Source organism: Erinaceus europaeus, chromosome 9 (assembly GCF_950295315.1).
Source record: "Erinaceus europaeus chromosome 9, mEriEur2.1, whole genome shotgun sequence".
Taxonomy (NCBI): Eukaryota; Metazoa; Chordata; class Mammalia; order Eulipotyphla; family Erinaceidae; genus Erinaceus; species Erinaceus europaeus.
Genome location: NC_080170.1, coordinates 89,637,661 through 89,662,831, shown reverse-complemented (window position 1 = coordinate 89,662,831; position 25,171 = coordinate 89,637,661). Strand labels below are relative to the sequence as shown.

At 38.9% G+C, this 25,171-nt stretch overlaps 1 protein-coding gene across 1 annotated transcript in view; it reads right to left on the bottom strand.

Annotated features, from left to right (window-relative positions):
• CFAP44 (cilia and flagella associated protein 44) overlaps positions 1-25,171 on the bottom strand; it is a 147,311-nt gene that overhangs the window by 7,291 nt on the left and 114,849 nt on the right. The window contains exons 29-33 of the mRNA XM_007516341.3: positions 24,650-24,760; positions 21,293-21,423; positions 19,621-19,737; positions 17,829-18,030; positions 357-517 (exon numbers count right to left, since the gene is read on the bottom strand). Coding sequence (XP_007516403.1) covers positions 357-517; positions 17,829-18,030; positions 19,621-19,737; positions 21,293-21,423; positions 24,650-24,760 — 722 coding nt within the window. The remainder of the gene's footprint in view (positions 1-356; positions 518-17,828; positions 18,031-19,620; positions 19,738-21,292; positions 21,424-24,649; positions 24,761-25,171) is intronic.

Genomic DNA, 25,171 nt, shown 5'->3' with positions numbered 1-25,171 from the left:
GTTTTCTAATTTCTAGATTATAACAGTATGCAAAAACTAGATAGTATGCACACTTAGCATCCTCAGAGCATAGCAGTTTCCATTTCTGACACTGGGGGAACATCTGTAAATTGTCATCATATTGACATGTATCCTGAATCCCAAAACCCAGTGCCGTCATTTGCATCCCAAGACAAACCAGTCCTTCCAACTATCTGAATGGCAGTTAAGTCTTAAACTCTTGGGGGAGCCAACTGGGGCTCACAGATCCTTCTCCAGCTGCACAGATGCTTTGCAGGGGCCATTTACACCTCATGGGGATGTCATGCCTTGACCCACATTTAGCCAAAGCAGATGCCCTGCACTCTCAACTTTACCTCCCATATCTTCATTTCCCTTGCATTTGATATCTCCTTTCGAAGTTTTTTGATCTTCAGTTCTTCAAGTGTTGTATTCACAGAAAGTGTCTGAAGGGCTTCTAGGTCTATCACACGGCCAAACTTGCTGATCATTAGTTGACGAACTGTTTCTTCCATTTCTAAAAGAAGACAGTGACTGTCAGTTTGTGCAAGAGCTCTCATTGTTATTAGAGAACAACACTATTAACAACAAAACCCTAAGGAGCAGCTTTTATAAGAAAGATGTAAAGTATCTTCTATTACCATTTGATTTTCCCTCTGACTTTTCATGTACTACTTTCCTCTTTGAAAATACCCAATCCTGGGGAGTTGGGTGGTAGTTCAGTGGATTAAGCGCAGGTGGTGCAAAACTCAAGGACCAGCATAAGGATCCCAGTTTGAGCTCCTGGCTCCCCACTTGCAGGGGAGTTACTTCACAAGTGGTGAAGCAGGTCTGCAGGTGCCTCTCTTTCTTTCACCTTCTCTGTCTTCCCCCTCTCTATAATTCTCTCTGTCCTATCTAACAACGACGACCTCAATAACAACAATAATAACTACAACAGTGAAACAACAAGGGCAACAAAAGGGACTAAATAAATAAATTAATTTTTTAAAAAGAAGAAGAAAATACCCAACCCTACACTATCTCTTCATCTGCTTCAGAATCCTAGGTAAAACAGAGTCAGTAATAATAAAATTGAAAAAATAAAAATTAAAAAGTCCTGCTAGGCTAGCCTGAGGGTGCTTCTTCCCACGCATGTGCTCTCTGGGTTGGAGAGAACTCGACCAGAGCCAACCTAGGCTGCTGCTAGGGAAAGGGATCAGGAACTAGCATCCCGAGAGATAGACTCTGGGACTCTCAGAGTGGGAACACACAATACCCTGCTGTGCTTATTGATCTGCCTTCAAATATCTTCTGAGACGGACGTGGTAGGGTGGAAAAAAGAAAGTGATTAGGAGAGGGGGCAGAGTAGAAAAACAGCATGAATCAATGGGGATTAAACCAGTGGGGATCTAACCAGTGGGGATTAAACCAATGCCCTGCAGGCAGGGCAGGTCTCAGACAAAACAATGATTATGTAAATAGACCACAACATTAAGCAATGCAGGGGAACCTGGCGTGATGGTACGGATAGAAACAGAAGCAGAATTAGCCAAAGGAGAAATGATGACCAACAGAGTCCATAATCTAAGTTGGCCTTGGTTCACCAACATTTGATTGTATTGCTCTGTCCATTTTGCCCTATCCTGTCCTTTGTCTGTTTTTCCCTACTGTAGTTGTGTTCCTGCTTCTATTCTACTGATTATCTCACTAAAAGTTGGAATTTTGCTGATTCTTTTCATGTGGGACTCCTCTCAGTAATTTTAGCAAGGCAGGATTGGGAGTGGTGAATTTCTTTAGTTTCTGAATGTTTGAAAAGATATATATATATATATATATATATATATATATATATATATATATATATATATATATTACTTCTCCCTCATGCTTTAAGGATAATTTAGCAGAATAGAATATTCATGGATAGCATCATGTAGGCTCTCATGAATTTTTGCAAAGACTTAGATTTTACTTGGAATAAGCTAGAGTTTCTGCTAAATCCCTGCTCACAAGGCCCTATACAATCTTCCCTATTCTGTTTTTTATATTTTCCACACCTCTCTCCTCATAAACTCCAGACACACTGGCCCTCTTTTTGCCTCCTCAAACATTACAGGATACCTTTTATCTCAGCCTCATTGTCTGGAGTTCTACTCCTTCAGTAGTATTATGACTCACTCCATTCAGTTCTTGGAATAGGGGGTGTGAGACTAGTGAAAGATTAATTTCCAACACCTTCAATTCAAAAGACATAACTGAAGCTAGACCTTATTCCCCAGCCAGGGCGAGCCAAATATTAGCAGATCTGTCACCTTTCCCAGGAACTCTTTTCACTCTCCCACAGAATATATCACCCTCTTATAAACTTTTATTTTTTATTTGTTGTATTTATATCTATTTAAAATATTTACTTATTTATTCAATAAGACAGACAGAGATTGAAAGGGGGAAAGGAGAGAGATAGAGATAGATAGATAGATAGGGAGAGAAAGAGAGAGAGAGAGAGAGAGAGAGAGAGAGAGAATTACCTGCAGTACTGCTTAACTACTTGTTTAGCTTTTCCCCTAGAGGTGGAGACCCAGGACTTGAACCTGTGTACTTGGGCATGGTATCATGTGCTCAACCAGGTGCAACACTACCTACTCCTTAAGCTTTTCTTCTTAGTAATTCTCTCCATCTAACATGCAAGATATTTTATTTTTAGGTATCATCTTTCCTCATTGTGAGAACATGGAACACCTGAGGCAAATTCTCTTTGTCAGGTCTGAAATGAAATGTATCCACTAAAATGTAATCTTATCACAAGACTTTCTCATTCACCAAAATTCCTCCTAGTTAAATTTAATGGACCTAAGATATAGTAGGATGATACAGTTACCTTACTGCATCGAAATCTTTAGTAAGGCATAATGGTCATGGTTGAATTACTATAGTATAAATGGTATGGCTGCCATTTTACACAACCCAGGGAGCAACTATAAATTTCTAGTCTATGTAAGTGATGTTCCCATAGATGTAGTGCCATGATAATCAGTGATGCAAATATAATGAGAATTAGTGTGTTTGCACAGGTGTGTCTAGTCTGTGACTGCCATTGTGGACTTTCTGTAAGAACCCTGATTTTTTAAAAATAATATATTTTTAATTTATTTGCTATTGGATAGAGACAGAGAGAAATTGAGAGGGGAGGGGGAGACAGAGAGAGAAAGAGCCAGAGAGATGCCTGTAGCCCTACTTCATCACTTGTAAAGCTTTTCCCCAGCAGGTGGGGACCAGGGACTTGAACCTGGGTCCTTGCACACTGTAATGTGTGCGCTTAACTAGGTGTGCCACTGCCTGGCCCCAAACCCTGATTTCTATCCCTAACCTGATGTCATATAAGAGGGCACCCTCTCCCATTACAGTATCAGGAGTAGGACATATATTTATGGTCCTTGCCAGTCCCCTTTGGAGTCACTCTAAGACCTTTCCCCTGACCCCTTCAGACTAGTTGCTATCCACAGGAGATATAAAAACTTCCGTAACATAAACTGGTTTCTGGAAATATGAGCAGTTTAGGACTACAGTAGAGAACACTACAGAAAAATAGTAGGTGTGTTTCTTCCCTCTCATCTCGTGGGTCAACTAAGAATACCAAAGGAGACCACCTGGGACTGCAACAAGGCAGGACTAGAATGACTTCAGGAATCCACCAAATCACAAGTGAGTGCAAACATGTGTGGCTCGTGGACAGAGAGGAGCCTAGGGAGAGATTAACTGGTTGGTAACAGTCCAGCAGTTTACCAGTTGAGACAACACCTCCAGTCTGTTTCACCATCAAGGGGACAGCTGAAGGGAGGAGAGTACTCCCCTGAGACTCACCAGATGCTACTGTGAGTCTCCATTGCTACTTCCTCAGAATCTAAAGCAGCAGGAGGGATGCCCTGTGCTGACAACAGGGGAAAAAGAACTGACAAGGAAACTTAGGAGAAGATCTATACCTCAGTGGCCTAGCAGTGGGGGTATGAAAGTCTCTTTGCTTAATAACTGTATTATCTCTGCCCCACCCTGATTTATCTCTTGATCAGGAGTCACTGATTAAGCTAAGAAGCCTACTTATAGTTTAAAAGCTCTCAGGCTCCCATTGCCTACAGGGAAAAAAAAGAACAAAAGCAAAACAGGCTTTTAAGCCACTGTGCTCCAACTCAGGGATTAAAGTAATATTGAAACAACTCTTAATTTCCACAACTGTGAACCTTTTAATTACCTTACTATGACATAAGTCAATACAGGCAAGAGTGATCAGTAATTTGAAAAATACTGAGAGAAGGACTTCATAATATACTATATAAAATGGTTAAAACAGCAAGAAGAAATATTGGAGATGTGAACCAGGACAAGAGTTCAGCTAAAAGCCCCGCTAAAGGTTGAAGCACAAAATAAGGAGGTCAACATCCAAACACTAGTTAAGGAAATAATCACAGGACAAGTAAAGAGTATGAAAGAATTGTCATCAGAAATGCAGAAACAACAAATAAGACTCTGGAAGAAAACACTCATTATCTCAAGGTTATTAGAGAGCTGAAAGCTGAAATAGCCAAACTAAGAACACAACTAGTTGAACCAGCTAAAACAGTATCAGAACAGGGCAACAAAATAGATGAACTCCAGAAAACAGTAGAAGGGAGAGAGAATAGAATCAATGAGGCTGAAGACAGAATTGGCAAGATCGAGGAAGAATTAGATACAACCAAAAAAAAAAAAAGTAAAAGATCTCAAAAAGAGATTAAGAAATACTGAAAACAACAACAGAGACCTATGGGATGACTTCAAAAGAAATAATATACATATTATTGGCTTACCAGAGGAAGAAAGAAAGGGAGGAAAAGAAAGTATTCTTCAGGACATAATAGCTGAGAACTTCTCTACTCTAAACAACATCAAAGACATAAAGGCTCAAGAAACCCAGAGGGTCCCAAGCAGAATTAACCCAGACTTAAAGGCACCAAGACACATCATATTTAGAATGGAAAGGAATAAGGATAAAGATAGGATCCTGAAGGCTGCAAGAGAAAAAAAAAAGTCACCTACAGAGAAAAACCAATAAGATTAGCAACAGACTTCTCCACATAAACACTACAGGCCAAAAGACAATGACAAGATATCTATCGAGTGCTCAATCAGAAAGGCTTTCAACCAAGACTACTGTATCCTGCTAGACTGTCATTCAGACTAGATGGAGATATAAAAACCTTCGCAGACAAGCAACAATTGAAACAATCAACTATCACCAAGCCTGCCCTGAAAGAAGTTCTGAAAGGTCTCCTATAAACAGTCAGACCACCATAAATATGCCATCTATCACAACACTCTAAAAATCTACAAAAATGACATGAAAATATCTTAAATCTTTGATATCAATAAATGTCAATTGCCTGAATTCACCTATTAAAAGACAGAGTAGAAAGATGGATCAGAAAACACAACCCAACAATATGCTGTATACATGAAACCCACCTAACTCAACAAGACAAACACAGACTCAAAGTGAAAGGATGAAAAACTATCATACAAGCCAATGGCCCACAAAAAAAAGCAGGAACAGCTATTCTCATATCTGACATGATAGACTTTAAAATCAATAAAATTAAAGAAGATAGGGATGGACACTAATAATGCTCAGAGACAGAAGAACTAGAACTATTGGACATTTTCAGAGTCATTTATCCCAAGAAACTGGAATACACATTCTACTCAAGTCCACATGGGTCATTCTCAAGAATAGACCATACGTTAGGCCACAAACACAGTATCAGCAAATTCAAGAGCATTGAAATCATCCCAAACATCTTCTCAGACCACAGTGGAATTAAACAAACACTTAACAATCAACAAAAGATTAAGAATAGTCCCAAAATGTGGAAACTCAAAAGTACACTACTTAACAGCTATTGGGTCAAAGAGGAAATAAAGAAAGAAATGAAAATGTCTTGAGAGTTCAGTGAAAATGACGACACATACTATCAAAATATTTGGGACACAGCTAAGGCAGTACTGAGAAGGAAGTTCATAGCCATACAAGCACACATTAGGAAACATGAAAAAGCACAAATAAACAGCCTGATTGCACATCTTAAAGACCTAGAAGAACAACAAAGGAACCCTAAAGCAACCAGAAGGACAGAAATCACTAAAGTGAGGGCAGAAATCAATAACATTGAAAATAAGAAAACCATACAAAAGATCAATGAAAATAAATGTTGGTTCTTTGAAAGAGTGGACAAAATTGGCAAACCTTTAACCACACTCACAAAACAAAAAAGGGAGAAGACCCAAATAAATTGGATACTAAATGAAAGAGGATATATCACAACAGACACCACAGAAATTCAACGTATCATGCGAGACTTCTATGAACAACTATATGTCACCAGGCTAGAGAACCTGGAAGAAATGGACAATTTCCTAGATACCTACTAACTTCCAAAACTAAGTAAAGAGGAAGTGGATAACATGAGTCACTACTCAAGGAAATTGAAAAAGACACAAAGAAGTGGAAAGATATTCCATGCTCATGGGTTGGAAGAATTAACATCATCAAAATTTATATACTACCCATAACCATCTACAAATTTAATGCTATCCCCCCATCAAGATCCCAATCACATTTTGTAGGAGAATAGAACAAATGCTGCAAATGTTTATCTGGAACCAGAAAAGACCTAGAATTGCCAAAACAATCTTGAGAAGAAAGAACAGAACTGGAGACATCACAATCCCAGATTTCAAATTGTATTATAGGGCCATTGCCATCAAAGTGCTTGGTACTAGAACTTGAATAGACACACTGACCAGTGGAATAGAATTGAGAGCCCAGAAGTAAGCCCCCACACCTATGGACATCTAATCTTTGACAAAGGTGACCAGACTATTAAATGGGGAAAGCAGAGTCTCTTCAACAAATGGTGTTGGGAAAAATGGGTTGAAACATGCAAAAGAATGAAAGTGAACCACTATATTTTACCAAATACAAAAGTAAATTCCAAGTGGATCAAGGACTTAGATGTTAGACCAGAAACTATCAGATACTTAGAGGAAAAAACTGGCAGAACTCTTTTCTGCATAAATTTTAAAGACATCTTCAATGAAACGAATCCAATTACAAAGAAGCATAAGGCAAGCATAAACCTATGGGACTACATCAAATTAAAAAGCTTCTGCATAGCAAAAGAAACCACTACCCAAACCAAGAGATCCCTCTCACAGGATGGGAGAAGATCTTTACATGCCATATATCAGACAAGAGTCTAATAACCAAAATATATAAAGAGCTTGCCAAACTCTACCATAAGAAAACAAATAACCCCTTCCAAAAATGGGGAGAGGACTTGACCTGAATACTCACCACAGAAGAGATCCAAAAGGTGGAGAAACACATGGAAAAAATGCTCCAAGTCTCTGATTGTCAGAGGAATGCAAATTAAGATAACAATGAGATACCACTTCACTCCTGTGAGAATGTCATACATGAGAAAAGGTAACAGCAGCAAATGCTGGAGAGGTTGTGGGGTCAAAGGAACCCTCCTGCACTGCTGGTGCGAATATAAATTGGTCAGCCTCTGTGGAGAACAGTCTTGAGAGGCTAAAAATGGACCTACCCTATGATCCTGCAATTCCTCTCCTAAGGATGTATCCTATGGAACTCAACACTCCCTTCCAAAAAGATCTGTGTACACATATGTTCTTAGCAGCACAATATGCTATAATCAAAACCTGGAAGCAACCCAGGTATCCAACAACAGATGAGTGGCTGAGCAAGTTGTGGCATATATACACAATGGATACTACTCATGTATAAAAAATGGTGATTTCACCATTTTCAGCTGATTTTGGATGGACCTTGAATAATTCATGTTAAGTGAAATAAGTCAGAAACAGAAGGATGAACATGGGATGATCTCACTCTCAGGCAGAGGTTGAAAAACAAGATTAGAAGAGAAAACACAAGTAGAAACTGAACTGGAATTGGTGTATTGCACCAAAGCAAAAGTCTCTGGTTTGGGGGAGAATACAGGTCCAAAACGGATGACAGAGGACCTAGTGGGGGTTGTATTGTTATATGGAAAACTGGGAAATGTTATGCATGTACAAACTATTGTATTTACTGTCAAATGTAAAACATTAATTGCCCAATAAAGAAATTAAAAAAAAGAAAAGAATATACTTATGATCTCAAAATAGAAAAGAATTTCTAGAGGGTAGGGTGGTAGTGCACTTGTTTGGGCGCATATGTTACAATGCATAAGGACCCAGATTCAAGCCTCTGGTCCCAACCTGCAGGGAAATGCTTGGCCAGTCATGAAGCAGTGCTGCAGGTGTCTGTCTCCCCCTCTCTATCACCCCCTGCCCTCTTGATTTCTGGTTGTCACTTTCCAATAAATAAAATAAAGATAATTTTTAAAAAGTTTTAAAGAAAAAAATTTCTTTGTTTAAGTTTAGGTGTTTAGAGAGAGAGAAAGAGAGAGAGAGAGGTTGGAGAGCATTTCTCAGTTCTGGAAAACGATAATGCCCAAGACTGAAGTTGCAGCTTCTGAGACTTCCTACATGAAAGTCTGTTGTGCTGGCTGGAAGTATGGATCAACCTGTCAACACCCATGGTCAGCGGGAAAGCAATTACAGAAGCCAGACTTTCCACCTTCTACATCCCACAATGCTCTTGGGTCCATACTCCCAGAGGGTTAAAGAATAGGAAAGCTACCAGTGGAGGGGATGGTATATGAAGGTCTAGTGCTGGGAATTGTGAAAAGCCGTACCCCTCTTATCCTATGGTTCTGGTAATGTTTCCTTTTTATAAATAATTTTTTTTAAATACACAGTAAAATAACAATAATAAAACAACATATTTTTTTCCTCTCCAAAAAAAAAAAAAGAACATCTGTTGTGCTATCTCTGGAAGGGATTTATTTAACAAGACATATCTCATGCACAAACCATAAATAGATTGATAAACCTAACTACCCTAAGACTAGATTGTCTGTATCCTGAATAGATACAGTAGAATCACAGAAATATTAGTAGAATCCACACTGAAAACCAATATAAGGGAGTGAGGAAGATGGCGGACTGAGAAGCTGCTAGCAGCGTGTGCTCTGATCACATCTTCTGGAAACGGTAGGATTTTCTGCCTTTAGCAGGCCAGTCAATAAGGGGTCCTAGTGGTGACACCAAAGAGGTGACTATAATTTAATTTGGGTTAAGAATTAGAGTAAAGGTGGCACGGACTAGCAGGCGGGCTGCTCCAGACTTCCCAGGCAGCGGCGGGCAAGGCGGGTGGGCCGGGCATTGTCCTCCGCCCGGGAAGGTTGCAGAGCGCTGCAGGGCGGCTGGCAGAGGACCCGGAGGGAGCACTATAGCTCGGGGGCTTTCTCTTGGGAGTCTCCAGGGACCACCGCGACCCTGAGGGCGGATCCAAAGACTTCTTAAGTATAGCTCTCATTGGATCAAAGGACTTGGAGCTAGTTTTCATTTTCGAGAAACCCTTTAAAAAAGTCTGGAGGGGGGGGTTTCCCGGAAGATGGCGGACTGAGAAGCTGCTAGCCGATGAGCTCCGAACACATCTCTGGAAACAGTAGGATTTTCTGCCTTTAGCAGGCCAGCCAATAAGGGGTCATAGCGGTGACACCTAGGAGGTGACTATAACTTAATTTGGGTTAAGAATTAGAGTAGGGGAAAAAATTCTTTTTTCTTCCTTTTAATTTTCAAGCATACCTCCTCCCCACCCCCCACCCCCGCATAAGGAGTCCCTGGGGACCAGCTCCTAGCAGGATACCCCACACCACCAAACAGGGTGCTTTTTTGAATTCACTGATACACATTTGGGAATTTCCTTGCACTGCTCTTTAATTACAACTCTCTTTCTTATCTTCTCCCTTTTCTCTCTCTTGGCTCTCTCTCTCTCTCTCTTTTTTTTAATCTTGTCATACACTTCTTCCTTCTTCTTTGCCTTTCTGAATTTGTGAATTATTTTGGGGAAGAAATCTGACTCAGAGTGGACTCTCTATGTGTGTATCTCTGCTCTAGTTCCCTTTCCCCTCTTGTTACCCCTAGAATATACAGTGGATAGTAGATTTGCATAACTGTCTATTCTTGCTATCCTCTCTTCCTTTTCTCTTTCTTCACTGGGATTTGGCTACTATTTTTTCACGGACTGGAGAAATTGTTTGGCTAACTGGTAATGATTAAACTACTTCAATACTTACTTCAGTTGCTACTGTAATTCCGGAGGTTGGTGAGTGCAATTGTCATAAAGGTATTTAGTACAGTGTTACTTGTACTCAAGACACAACAACTGAGTAACAACAGAGCATAAAAAAAAAGAAACACATAAATTAAAAAAATGGGTAGATCAAAAACAAATAAAACTGCTACTCCAATGAATGAAGACAAGAGCCCAGAAGAAACTACAAATCAGCCAGAAGTAACCATAGATAAGAAAAGTATGCAAGCAATAATAAACTTATTAATCACAGAAATGAAAACAACATTGGAGGAAAGGAATGGCAGTATTAGGGAAACAACAGTTGAGACCACCAAGGAAAATACTGATTATCTTGAGGCAATTAGAGAACTGAAAGCTGAAATAGCTGTAATGAAGAAAGAAGCTGAGGCAAGGGAAAGCAGACTAACAGAAGCAGAAAACAGAATTAGTCAGACAGAGGATGAGTTAGAGAAAACAAAGAAAGAGGTGAAAGAGCTTAAAAAGAGATTGAGAGACACTGAAAACAACAACAGAGACATATGGGATGATCTCAAAAGAAGTAACATTCGTATAATTGGCCTGCCAGAGGAAGAAAGAGAGGAAGGGGAAGCAAACATTCTAGAGGAAATAATAGAAGAAAACTTCCCAGACCTGAATAACAGAAAGGATATCAAGGTTCAAGAGGCCCAGAGAGTACCAAACAGAATCAACCCAGACCTGAAGACACCAAGACACATCATAGTCACAATGAGAAGAAGTAAGGATAAAGAAAGGATCCTAAAGGCTGCAAGAGAGAAACAAAAAGTCACATACAGGGGACAACCCATAAGATTATCTGCAGACTTCTCCACTCAAACTCTAAAATCCAGAAGGGAGTGGCAAGGTATCTATCGAGCCCTGAATGAAAAAGGGTTTCAACCAAGGATAATATATCCTGCTAGACTTTCATTCAAACTAGATGGAGGGATCAAAACCTTCTTAGATAAACAACAATTAAAGGAGGCAACCATCACCAAGCTGGCCCTGAAAGAGGTACTAAAAGACCTCTTATAAACAAGAACATCACTATAATACTTGCAATATATCAGAGCAAACAAATTTTTTTTAGAACAATGGCACTACAATACATTAAATCCATAATATCAATAAATGTCAATGGCTTAAACTCACCCATCAAAAGGCACAGGGTGGAGGGATGGATCAGAAAACATAACCCAGCCATATGCTGCTTGCAAGAATCCCATCTGTCACAAGATAAACACAGACTTAAAGTGAAAGGATGGAAAACTATCATACAGGCTAACGGACCACAAAAAAGGGCAGGAACAGCCATTCTCATCTCAGATACGATAGATTTTAAATTAAATAAAGTAATAAATGATAGGCAAGGACATTACATAATGATTAGAGGATCATTCAGCCAAGAAGACTTAACAATTATTAACATCTATGCACCCAAAATGGGACCATCTAAATACATTAAGCATCTACTGAAAGAATTTCAAAAATACATTAATAGTAATACAATAATAGTGGGAGACTTCAATACCCTACTCTCACACTTAGACAGATCAACAAAGCAGAGAACTAATAAAGATACAAGAGAATTGAATGAAGAGATCGACAGACTAGACCTCTTGGACATTTTCCGACTCCTCCACACCAAAAAACTGGAATACACCTTCTTTTCAAATCCACATAACACATACTCAAGGATAGACCACATGTTAGGCCACAAAGACAGCATCAATAAATTCAAGAGCATTGAAATAATCCCAAGTATCTTCTCAGACCACAGTGGAGTAAAACTAACATTTAACAACAAACGGAAAATTATTAAAAGACACAGAATTTGGAAACTAAACAACATGCTCCTTAAGAACCACTGGGTCAGAGACTCACTCAAACAGGAAATTCAAATGTTCCTGGAAACTAATGAAAATGAAGACACAACCTATCAAAATATTTGGGACACAGCTAAAGCAGTACTGAGAGGGAAACTTATAGCCATACAATCACATATTAAACACTAAGAAGAAGCTCAAATGAACGACCTTACTGCACACCTCAAGGACTTAGAGGAAGAGGAACAAAGGAACCCTAAAGCAACCAGAAGGTCAGAAATCACTAAAGTTTGAGCAGAAATAAACAACACCAAAAATAAAAGAACCATACAAAAGATCAATGAAGCCAAATGTTGGTTCTTTGAAAGATTAAACAAAATTGACAAACCCCTAGCCAGACTCACCAAACAAAAAAGAGAGAAGACTCAAATTAATAGAATTGTAAACGATGCAGGAGATATCACAACTGACACCACAGAAATCCAGAGAATCCTGCGAAACTTCTATAAAGAACTATATGCCAAGCTAGAGAATCTGAAGAAATGGAACAATTCCTAGAAACCTATGCACTTCCAAAACTGAACCAAGAAGAACTACAAAATCTGAATGCACCAATCACAGACAAAGAAATTGAAACTGTTATTAAGAATCTCCCCAACAACAAAAGTTCTGGACCAGATGGCTTCACAAACGAATTCTACAAAACTTTCAGGAAACAGTTAATACCCTACTTCTTAAGCTATTCCATAAGATTGAAGAAACAGGAATACTCCCTTCCACCTTTTATGAAGCCAACATCACCCTGATACCAAAAGCTGATAGGGACACAACAAAAAAGGAAAACTACAGACCAATATCTCTGATGAACATAGATGCCAAAATATTAAACAAGATCTTGGCCAACCGGATACAGCAACACATCAAAAAGATTGTTCATCATGACCAAGTGGGATTCATCCGAGGAATGCAAGGCTGGTTCAACATCCGTAAGTCAGTCAATTTCATTCACCACATCAATAAAAGCAAAGCCAAAAACCACATGATTATCTCAATAGATGCAGAGAAAGCCTTTGACAAAATCCAACTCCCGTTCATGCTCAAAACTCTACAAAAAATGGGAATAGATGGGAAATTCCTCAAGATAGTGGAGTCTATATATAGCAAACCTACAGCCAACATCATACTCAATGGACAGAAGCTGAAAGCATTCCCCCTCAGATCGGGGACTAGACAGGGCTGTCCACTGTCACCGTTACTCTTCAACATAGTATTGGAAGTTCTTGCCATAGCAATCAGGCAAGAGAAAGAAATCAGAGGGATACAGATTGGAAGGGAAGAAGTCAAGCTCTCACTATTTGCAGATGATATGATAGTATACATAGAAAGACCTAAAGAATCCAGTAGAAAATTACTGGAAGTTATTAGGCAATATAGCAAGGTATCAGGCTACAAAATCAATGTACAAAAATCAGCGGCATTTCTTTATGCAAACACTAAGTCTGAAGAAGAAGACATCCAGAAATCACTCCCATTTACTGTTTCAGCAAAATCAATCAAATACCTAGGAATAAAGTTGACCAAAGAAGTGAAGAGTTGTATGCTGAAAACTATGAGTCGCTACTCAAGGAAATAGAAACTGATACCAAGAAATGGAAAGATATCCCATGCTCATGGATTGGAAGAATAAATATCATCAAAATGAATATTCTCCCCAGAGCCATATACAAATTTAATGCAATACCCATCAAAGTTCCACCAAGCTTCTTTAAGAGAATAGAAAAAACACTACAATCATTTATCTGGAACATGAAAACACCTAGAATTGCCAAAACCATCTTAAGGAAAAGAAACAGAAATGGAGGCATCACACTCCCAGACCTTAAACTATATTATAAAGCCATCATCATCAAAAAGCATGGTACTGGAACAAAAATAGGCACACAGACCAGTGGAACAGAATTGAAAGCCCAGAAGTAAATCCCAACACCTATGGGCATCTAATCTTTGATAAGGGGGCCCAAAGGATTAAATGGAAAAAGGAGGCTCTCTTTAATAAATGGTGCTGGGAAAACTGGGTTGAAAAATGCAGAAGAATGAAATTGAACCACTTTATCTCACCAGAAACAAAAATCAACTCCAAATGGATCAAAGACCTAGATGTCAGACCAGAAACAATCAAATACTTAGAGGAAAACATTGGTAAAACACTTTCCCACATACACCTCAAGGACATCTTTGATGAATCAAACCCAATTGCAAGGAAGACTAAAGCAGAAACAAACCAATGGGACTACATCAAATTGAAAAGCTTCTGCACATCCAAAGAAACTATTAAACAAACAGAGAGACCCCTCACAGAATGGGAGAAGATCTTCACATGCCAGACATCAGACAAGAAACTAATCACCAAAATATATAAAGAGCTCAGCAAACTTAGCACCAAAAAAGCAAATGACCCCATCCAAAAATGGGCAGAGGATATGAACAAAACATTCACCTCAGAGGAGATCCAAAAGGCTAACAAACATATGAAAAACTGCTCTAGGTCACTGATTGTCAGAGAAATGCAAATTAAGACAACACTAAGATACCACCTCACTCCTGTAAGAATGGCATACATCAAAAAGGACAGCAGCAACAAATGCTGGAGAGGTTGTGGGGACAGAGGAACCCTTTTACATTGCTGGTGGGAATGTAAATTGGTACAACCTCTGTGGAGAGCAGTCTGGAAAACTCTCAGAAGGCTAGACATGGACCTTCCATATGATCCAGTAATTCCTCTCCTGGGGTTATACCCCAAGGACTCCATAACACCCAGCCAAAAAGAGGTGTGTACTCCTATGTTCATAGCAGCACAATTCATAATAGCTAAAACCTGGAAGCAACCCAGGTGCCCAACAACAGATGAGTGGCTGAGAAAGTTGTGGTATATATACACAATGGAATACTATGGAGGTATCAAGAACAATGAACCCACCTTCTCTGACCCATCTTGGACAGAGCTAGAAGGAATTATGTTAAGTGAGCTAAGTCAGAAAGATAAAGATGAGTATGGGATGATCCCACTCATCAACAGAAGTTGAGGAAGAAGATCTGAAAGGGAAACTAAAAGCAGGACCTGATCAAATTGTAAGTAGGGCACCAAAGTAAAAACCCAGTGGTGAGGGGTAGACATGCAGCTTCCTGGCCAGGGGGGGTGGGAGTGGGCGGGAGGGATGGGTCACAGTCCTTTGGTGGTGGGAATGGTGTTTATGTACACTCCTAGCAAAATGTAGACATATAAATCAGTAGTTAATTAATATGAGAGGGGGAAAATCAATTGTATGTCTCAAAGTTTCTCAAAACACAAACTCAATCTTTTTAATATACAGGTTGTGTATTTGATATGCGGACTCTCTCAAAAGCCTAGACCAAGTAGATTAGAAGCATCCAATAGCACAGCTATATACAAGATACTGGATGATGTACAGCAAACCATAACAAAAGGACTTTTCAAAGTTAACCCAATTAAGAAATAATGTGATGATAACATTAACTATCGATTGTCTTTTTGAACCCTAAGACAGCAGGAACCTCACATCTCCACTATAGAGCCCCTACTTCCCCCAGTCCTGGAACCATTGGATAGGGCCCACTTTCCCATGTGCATCTCCCAATCCAAACCAAATAATATCGCATCCGCCTATCACAACCTAACCAACGCAACGATTGCCACCTCAACATGCTTCACCTCGGACTGTGTCCAGAGACTTCACGTGTGGAATGACAACCCTTCAGCTTCATTACTCAGGTGAGACCTTTCCTTTTATAGTACACTCTAATTTCATCTCAGGTAGTTCACTTTCTAACAAAATCCCATAACCTAGATATACACCAGTTTCTGTGAGAGAGAGCTTATGTTCACACGTACCCATAAACTACTGCAAAATATATACCTGAAAGCAGAAGTACACTAGAGTTTGCAGTGAGTACCTCCCTAACACTTCCTCTTCACTATTCCAAGCTTGGGATCCATGATTGCTCAACAAATTGTTTGGCTTCGTATGTTAACTTTCTTTTCAATCACCAGGTTCCAGATGCCACCAGGATGCTGGCCAGGCTTCCCTGGATTGAAGACCCCACCAATGTGTCCTGGAGCTCAGCTTCCCCAGAGACACACCTTACTAGGGAAAGAGAGAGGCAGACTGGGAGTATGGACCGACCAGTCAACGCCCATGCTCAGCAGGGAAGCAATTACAGAAGCCAGACCTTCTACCTTCTGCAACCCTCAACGACCCTGGCTCCATGCTCCCAGAGGGCTAGAGAATGGGAAAGCTATCATGGGAGGGGGTGGGTTATGGGGATTGGGTGGTGGGAATTGTATGGAGTTGTACCCCTCCTACCTTATGGTTTTGTTCATTAATCCTTTCTTAAATAAAAAATTTTAAAAAAAAAGAAAACCAATATAAGATCTATTGGGCTAGAAAAACCCCTGTAATTTGATAGTAGTATCAAGCACTGTTGAGAATACGGATCCCAAACAATTCTCATACACTTCTAGGTAAAGAATAAAATGGTACAAACACTTTAGAGGGTAACTTTGCAAAATCCAGGAGGGCTGAAAGTGTACATACCCTCTAGGTACCCAAGTTCAAATATTTACCTTCTCATAAATGGGCCCAGGAATATGTGTGAGACACTTACTATGTCTGCAATTATAAACAACTGGAAATACCCTAAATTCCCACCCACAGAAAACTGAAGTATTAAACTCTTCTGAAGTCCTGCAAGATGAAATATTGCATTAGCAGTGATAAAAGAACAAATAATCTGTAGCGTTATGTATACCTCTTGAAACCGGCTTAATAATGTGAACTGCAAAATTATATAATGCCACAGTCAAAAGCACACAAAATATTTTTACATTTTCACTAGATACACATACTTGGTAGTTAAATAGTTCTGGAAAGAGAAGGGGTTTCAGCTGTATCTTTAATGTTTTAGTTGTCATGCTACGTAGTGGGTACATTATTCTATATTCTGCACTAAACTTTTCATATTTTAAATAAATATTTTAATAGTAAGAAGATTTATACCTTTAAAATATGAGAGTGATCACTTATTTGTATCAAGAGTGTAAATAGAAAGATGAGTAAAGGTACACCACTTTATTGACATAAAAATAAAACTTTGGGGGACTGGCTGGTGGCACACCAAGTTAAACACACATACATAGTACAAAGCACAAGGACTCATGCAAGGAACTTTGTTCAAGCCCCTGACTCCCCACCTGTAGGTGGGGTCAATTCACAAGCGGTGAAACAAGTCTGCAGGTGTCTCTCTGTCTCTCTATCAATTTCTCTCTGTCCTATCCAACAAAAAAGAAAGAAAGAAAGAATGAAAAGGAAAGAAAAGAAAAGAAAAGAAAAGAAAAAGAAAAATGACCACCAGGAAAAGTGGATTAGTAGTGCTGGCACTGAACCCCAATGATAATAACCCTGGAGGCAAAAAGAAAAGAGAAAGAAAGAGGGAGGGAGGGAGGGAGGGAAGGAAGGAAGGAAGGAAGGAAGGAAGGAAGGAAGGAAGGAAGGAAGGATGGAAGGAGTGAGGGAGGGAAGGAGAGAGGAAAGAAGGAAAGAAAGACGAGAATTTTTTTTTCTTGTTTCCTCTCTTAATGGTTCTGGCAAGGTGATTCCACACTAATCTAAAATTTAGAGATAGTCACTTAATAGTTTCCATTCTTAGTAAGAAGTAGTACTAGATAATCCATAGTCTTTGTTACTCACTGTGTATATTTTTTGCCATCTCTCTCTTTTCTCGTATAAGCTGTTTACGCCTTTCTCGACACTCTTTGTTAAGTTTTTGCTGCTGGGAATTTTCATTCTGAAGCTGTACAATTCGTTCTTGTAGTCGACTCAAGGAGCGATTAGAAAAGACCAAAGTCCCAGAAAGATCATTAGGTATTTCTCCGAATACCATATACTCTAGCTACAAAAATAAAATAGACAAAAGAAACCTCTAATTAAATGTCAAATTATAAAAAGCATGTGAGAAACACTTCCTTTTCTGTTCCTTGCTTAGATGACTTTTGAATATCATTTAATAATGACAGTGATGAATGACCTTTGGCCTTCGAATGTCCAGCCTTCTCATTGTTGAGTAAAATTAAAGCAGGTGTCTGCCATCAGACAGGGAGCCACATATGGCCTTCTGTGGGTGGCAAATCTCTCCCACAAGCCATGCCTTGTATCTACTGGGTAATAGTGCAACAAGTATTTCAGGAAAGGCCTATCAAGCAGATGTAGCAAATCCAGTCTGGGTCAAAATTGATGGAACTGGAGATAATTATGCTCAGATAAATAAGAAGTGAAAAACAACTACAGGATGGTTTTGTTCCTATGTGGAACATAAACAAAGCACATGAATTTGTAAAAGAGAAAAGTCACCAAATCATCTCTCAGACTTTGTGAGAACTCTAGTGGTTAAGGATGGAATGGGAGTCACAGAACTTGGAACTTTGGTGGTGGGTGTGATATGGAACTCTACCCCCACAATTTGGTGATCTTGTAAACAGCTATTAAATTACTAATAAAAATTTTAAATAAAGTACAGCTTTTTTCACCTAACAAAACAGGGTATTTAATGGACCTTTTAATATATATAATATTATTCAATTAATATGTAATAGGCCAGGTAGTATGCACCTGGCTGAGTGTACATGTTATAATGCGCAAGAACCCAAGTCCAAGCCTCTGGCCCCCACCTGAAAAGTTTTGCACCTGTAGCAGTGCTACAGGTGTCTCTCTGCCTGTCTCCCCCTCTATCTCCCCCTCCCCTCTCAATATCTGGCTGTCTCTATCCAATAAACGAATAAAGATAATTTAAAATTAATATGTAATAATGCAAAATAAGTAAGAAATAAACAAAGAAAGGGAATAAAAAAGACCATTTTCTATTTGTGTTGGCCTGCATTACTAGTGAGTAGAAAACAAGAGATTTTTCTTTTCATCATTAGTTCATCTCTATTCAAAGATGGGGTAAAAATGTCATATGTGCAAGATACAAGATTTTAACGTCTAAATTACTTCATTCTTAAATCATAGAAATCTGGAAAAATCATCATTTTTTTTCAACTTCAAAGTAGTAATGATCCACAGGGAAATACAAAGGATTTGATGTTGCTCTGCTGTAGCAATCTGAGAAAGGGTAAGAAAAGATTGATTTTTTACAATGCATCATAAAACCTTCAGAAGGAATGGAGAATGTTTTGTGGACGTGGTGTGTGTGTGTGTGTGTGTGTGTGTGTGTGTGTGTGTGTGTGTGTGTGTGTGTGTGTTATGTTAATAGTATTTAAAATCAGTACTTTTTAATGGAAACAATTTGGCCAAAAATCTGTCACAGAATTTTGAGATCCATTAAAACAGAGTTTAATGGGGAAACAAACAGGACTGTGCAAACTCTATGCACAAGCAAAAGCCTGACTTTTCCTAAGAGACCTATGACTGCTTCTCTGGAATAGGCTGGATGTGTTAGCTTTTCAGATCAGAGTGGGTGGGACAATCTCTCCAGCTCCATTACCTGGTGAAGCTTGAGGGGAATCACCACCAACAATTCATTGAGCCGCTGCTGCTTTTCCCTCTGATAAGCCTCCAGAGCCTCCTCAGCTGCATTCAGATTATTTGCCACAACTTTCACCTGTAGAAAGCCCCATATGAGACATATTAACAAGATTATACAAGCATATATTCAAGGTGGCAGAGGAGGGTATCTTGGGAGGAAATAAAAGTATGGACAGAGTGTGACTTGCTAGGCTATGAGTGGGTGATCCCAGCCTGCAACACGGGCATGCATATGACTTGTCCTGTCAAGTCATGATCTTTAAAATTTTAACTTTAATATTCCTGTTATCACTTGGTTGTAAAGCTTTTGTGAATGAAAGCCAAGGAGACATGTCTTCATCTTCCTCTTTAAAAATATATATTTTTTTAATTTATTGGATAGAGATAGAAATTGAGAGGAAGGGGGTAGAAGGAACGCAAGAGAAAGAAAGTCAGCTGCAGTACTACTTCAACACTTTTGAAACTTTCCCTCTGCAGGTAGGGACCAAGAGCTAGAACCTGGATCCTTAAGCATTGTAACATGTGCATTCAACCAGGGGCACCACTGCCCAGCCCATCTTTTCTCCCTTCCCTTCCCTTCCCTTCCCTTCCCTTCCCTTCCCTTCCCTTCCCTTCCCTTCCCTTCCCTTCCCTTCCCTTCCCTTCCCTTCCCTTCCCTTCCCTCCCTTTCTTATTCTTCCTTCCTTTCTTTCTTTCTTTCTTTCTTTCTTTCTTTCTTTCTTTCTTTCTTTCTTCCTTCCTTCCTCCCTCCCTCCCTCCCTCCCTCCCTCCCTCCCTCACCCCCTTCTTTCTTTCTTTCTTTCTTTCTTTCTTTCTTTCTTTCTTTCTTTCTTTCTTTTTAACATGAAAATCAGCTCTCCTTATGTTTCCTGGGATGGTTCAAATAGGTCATGATGACCTCAACAGATTAAAGAGAGAGAGAGAGAGAAAAAAAAAAAAAACCTAAAGTAATGAAACTACTAACTACAGAATTCCTACAGTATATTTGTTATCTCTTAAAAACCATGAAAATTTTCCAACTTATTTCTGATCTTCAGAGGGGAAGCAAGCTATAAAATTATTTCCAAACTTGAACCAAATTAAATGATGTTGCTCTAAGAAAAAGTACCTAAGAGGAGAAATTAAAAAAAGAAAAAGACAGAAATCAATCAATCAACTCATGCCGAAGTTTAACTTAGCAGTCTTCAACATAGCATGTATAAGACCCAAAAAGTCAGCAAAGTAATACCAGAGTACAGAAAGAAACTATCAGAATCTCTATTCCTATTTATTTTAACTTATTCTTTCTAATATTTGCTTAATGACTATTTCATAGTACATAAATATACTGACCTAATAGATTATGATTTACAAATAAATACTACAGTGGGTATATGTGCTTTACATTTTGCTTACAGAAGTATAATCAAAATACTTTAGAGATCAATGATTTAGACAAAGTCCAGACATTAAAAAGGCAAAAGTCCCCACCACAAGTGAGCTTGAAGAGAAAAAACTGGGTGTGACATTTGCAATGCATCTTCTCTGAGGAAACAACCCATTTTCTGTCATTGCTATGAGATGGCACTATTGTAGGAGGGAAACTGAGTAACATGTTGAAAGAGGGTAAATAAGGAAGCAGATCACCATACTTTTTTGGATAATGCATCATATTCCTTTTTGAGATTATCAATAATTTTCTTTTCTTCTACCAAGGCCTCCTCTATGTCCAGCCTTTTCTCTCGAAGGTAAATGGCTAATTCAAAAAGGCCCACATCACAATCTGAAAAAAAAAAAAGTGAAAATTACAAGACAACACTTGTTACATGGTGCAGTAATACTGAACCATGAGAATTTTAGAGCTTCAAGAATAACAAACACTCACTTGTGAATCTTCTCTAGAAAGTTTCCACTACATGCAAGTCTCCAGTGTTGTAATTATTCTCACAGCATCGATGGGCTGAGATAAGCTTTGTTCTAGGCCCTTTATGTACATTACCTTACATAATGTTCATACACTCTGCAGAGCAGAAACTACAGTCCCCATTTTACAGATGAGACTCTCAAGACACATAGTCAATACATAACATAGTGGTATACAAGTGTACTAATATCCACACCAACAGCTGCATTTAACGACCAGGCAATAAAGTAAAATATATTAAAGTTCTATATGTACTGTAGGAATATTAGCTCCAGCCCTAATTCTATCACTCCTCTACCTATGGGACTGTTCAAGTCTTTTCATCTTGATGTAAAAAATTGTTTTATAGCTCTCTTTCACACACAATTTTAAGAAAGTGTTATTTTCAAAGTCAAAACAAGGTATTTTCTTTGAAATCCAATGTTAAAATTTTATGAAAATGTATATAAGGACTTCCGGAACAGAGCTATGGCAGCACAGGAAAGTTATGTCTCCTCCAGAAGAAAAATAAAATATTACAGCAAAATAACTCAACAAATTTTATCAATGAATAGATGGGACTTCTGGTAAAGAAAAGAGCATCAGTATCTGAAAGTTGGTGATCGTGTGTGAATAGTGAGAGTAAGAGGGGAGGAAAAGAAAGACTCAAGCAGAAACACTGCACTGCTTTGCCAGCAGGCACTATATTCGCATTCGCTTCAAATCCAGATAGTGAATTTAAAGGGCTTGCTGGGAACCATTCAGTCGGCTTTCTAGCCCTTTTCCCAGCCATGACATCATCTCCCCAGACAATAACTTGGGTCCACATGCATATCAGAGGTCAGGCTTAGGAAAAAACATAGTCATTGGCCCTCTGGAATATGACAAAAACAGGCCTACTAGCTATCTTCAAAATGAAGATCCCAAATCTTCATCTGCAATATTCCAGTCTTCAGGTTCATGATTAGTCAACAATTTGTTTGGCTTTATATGTTAATTCTTCTTTCAGCCATGAGGTTCCAGATGCTAACATGATGCCAACTGGACCTTCCCTGGGCAGATGACCCCACCAATGTGTCCCGGAGCCCTGCTTCCCCAGAGCCCCACCCCACTAGGGTAAGAGAGAGACAGGATGGGAGTATGGATGGACCTGCCAATGCCCATGTTCAGTAGGGAAGCAATTACAGAAGCCAGACCTTCCACCTTCTGTACCCCATAATGACCCTGGGTCCATACTCCCAGAGGGATAAAGAATAGGAAAGCTATCAGGGGAGGGGATGGGATACAGAGTTCTGACAGTGGGAATTGTGTGGAGTTGTACCACTCTTATCCTATGGTTTTGTCACTTGTTTCCTTTTGATAGATAAAAATTAAAAGAAAGAGAGAAAGAAAGAAAGAAAGAAAGAAAGAAAGAAAGAAAGAGGAAGGAAAGGAGGAAGGAAGGAAGGAAGGAAGGGAGGGAGAAAGAAAGGAAGAAAGAAAGAAAGAAAGAAAGAAGAAAGAAAGAGAGAAAAAAAGGAGTTTAGGACTGCTGTTTAGAGCTGTAGAGGACATAGGCTCTTGAATAAACCCTAGGGAGCCATCCAGGGGCACCAGGGGGGGAAATGCTCTCTACCCTTAGGGAATCCAGGAAGCCTATCAAACTCTAAGATGTCCCAACTGCCAAAAGGACCCTAGGGAATGGGGTCTGACCACCCTGCAGGTGGTAATGTGACTTTGACCTCACAGTAGAGTTCCTACTTTTAGGAATCAGTCTGGGAAGAGAAGAAGGTCTCAGATCCTCCTGTCCTCCTCACCCCCTGCCTTTCCCCCAACCCCAGAATCTTTTTAAGGGGCATCAGAAGCCATAATACTATATCACTTCTTTAAAATTTCTCTCCTCACACAACACACATACAAAATAGAACCTGGCATCATTTGCTAGCCAGCAACAAAAACCAAAACAGATGGGTGAAACTTGAAAAATGCTGGAAAGTTAATGATACAGACTTAGGAGAGCTGTCATCAAATAAATAAAGAAATCACAAAAAAGAAGACAGAAAGATCTATGAAATCAGAGACTGCAGTGGTTTATCTACTAATACAAGCCAAGGAATACCAAAGGCTTGGGGCAACTACCAGATACTGGGAAAAAGAAGATAACAGCTTTGCCAATACTTTGATTTCAGACATCAGAACTGTCAGAGAACAAATGACCCTTGTTTAAAAACAAACAAAAAAAAAATATATATATATATATATAAAATGTCTAAATATTAAATTTCAAACCAAAAGACTTATTTTTTTTCTCTATTGATCCATTCATCTATCAAGACTGAGAATACTGGTCTAGTAGCTTCAGATAGGTTTCACCAATGAAAACAGTGAATAAAAATTGCCAAGCAGTTCAATGAAACTGGTACAAACTTTCCTTATAAAATAGATTTTAAATATTACAATTTGAATAGGTTTGCAAAAAGGGGAGAACTTTTTGAAAATTATAGATAGGGGCTGACAAAATAGTTCACTTGTATAGTGTAATCCAAAAGTATGACAAAAAGTGTGCAAGAAAACCATAACTCACATATCTTAAACGATTTTTTCCTTAAATTTTGAGACAACTAAGAAACCAAAACAAGTTGTGGTATATATACACAATGGAATACTACTCAGCTGTAAAAAATGGTGACTTCACCGTTTTCAGCCAATCTTGGATGGACCTTGAAAAAATCATGTTGAGTGAAATAAGTCAGAAACAGAAGGATGAATATGGGATGACCTCACTCTCAGGCAGAAGTTGAAAAACAAAATCAGAAAAGAAAACACAAGTAGAACCTGAAATGGAATTGGCATATTGCACCCAAGTAAAAGACTCTGGGGTGGGTGGTGGGGAGAATACAGGTCCATGAAGGATGATAAATGACATAGTGGGGGTTGTATTGTTAAATGGGAAACTGGGGAATGTTATGCATGTACAAACTATTGTATTTACTGTTGAATGTAAAACATTAATTCCCCAATAAAGAGATAATTTAAATTAAAAAAAAAAGAAAAAGAAATCAAAACAAGGAGAGAGAGCTTCTTGATATTTTCAATGCATATGTAAATTTCACAGAAAAGTACATACTTGTTGGGCAGATAGAGTCATCAAAAACTTCATCTTCAGATCCAGACTCATCTTCACCACTCTCCAAACTAGATTCCTCCTCACTTGACTCTTCACTTTCCTCGTCTTCATCTAAGGATAAAGGAAGACAATGTTCATAAACAGAATTTTCTGTGTTAAACTCTCAACTCCTAAAATAAAACCATTTTCAGTGAGGTAATCACTAGGAAAGTAACAAATAAAGTTGGAAATTCATCATTATTTTTTTAATTTTTATTTATTTATTTATTTATTTTCCCTTTTGTTGCCCTTGTTGTTTCACATTGTTGTGGTTACTGATGTCGTTGTTGTTAGATAGGACAGAGAGAAATGGAGAGAGGAGGGGAAGACAGAGAAGGGGAGAGAAAGACAGACACTTGCAGACCTGCTTCACTACCTGTGAAGGGACTTCCTTGCAGGTGGGGAGCCGCGTCTGGAACCCGGATCCTTTCGCTGGTCCTTGCACTTTGTGCTATGTGCACTTAATCTGCTGTGCCACTGCCC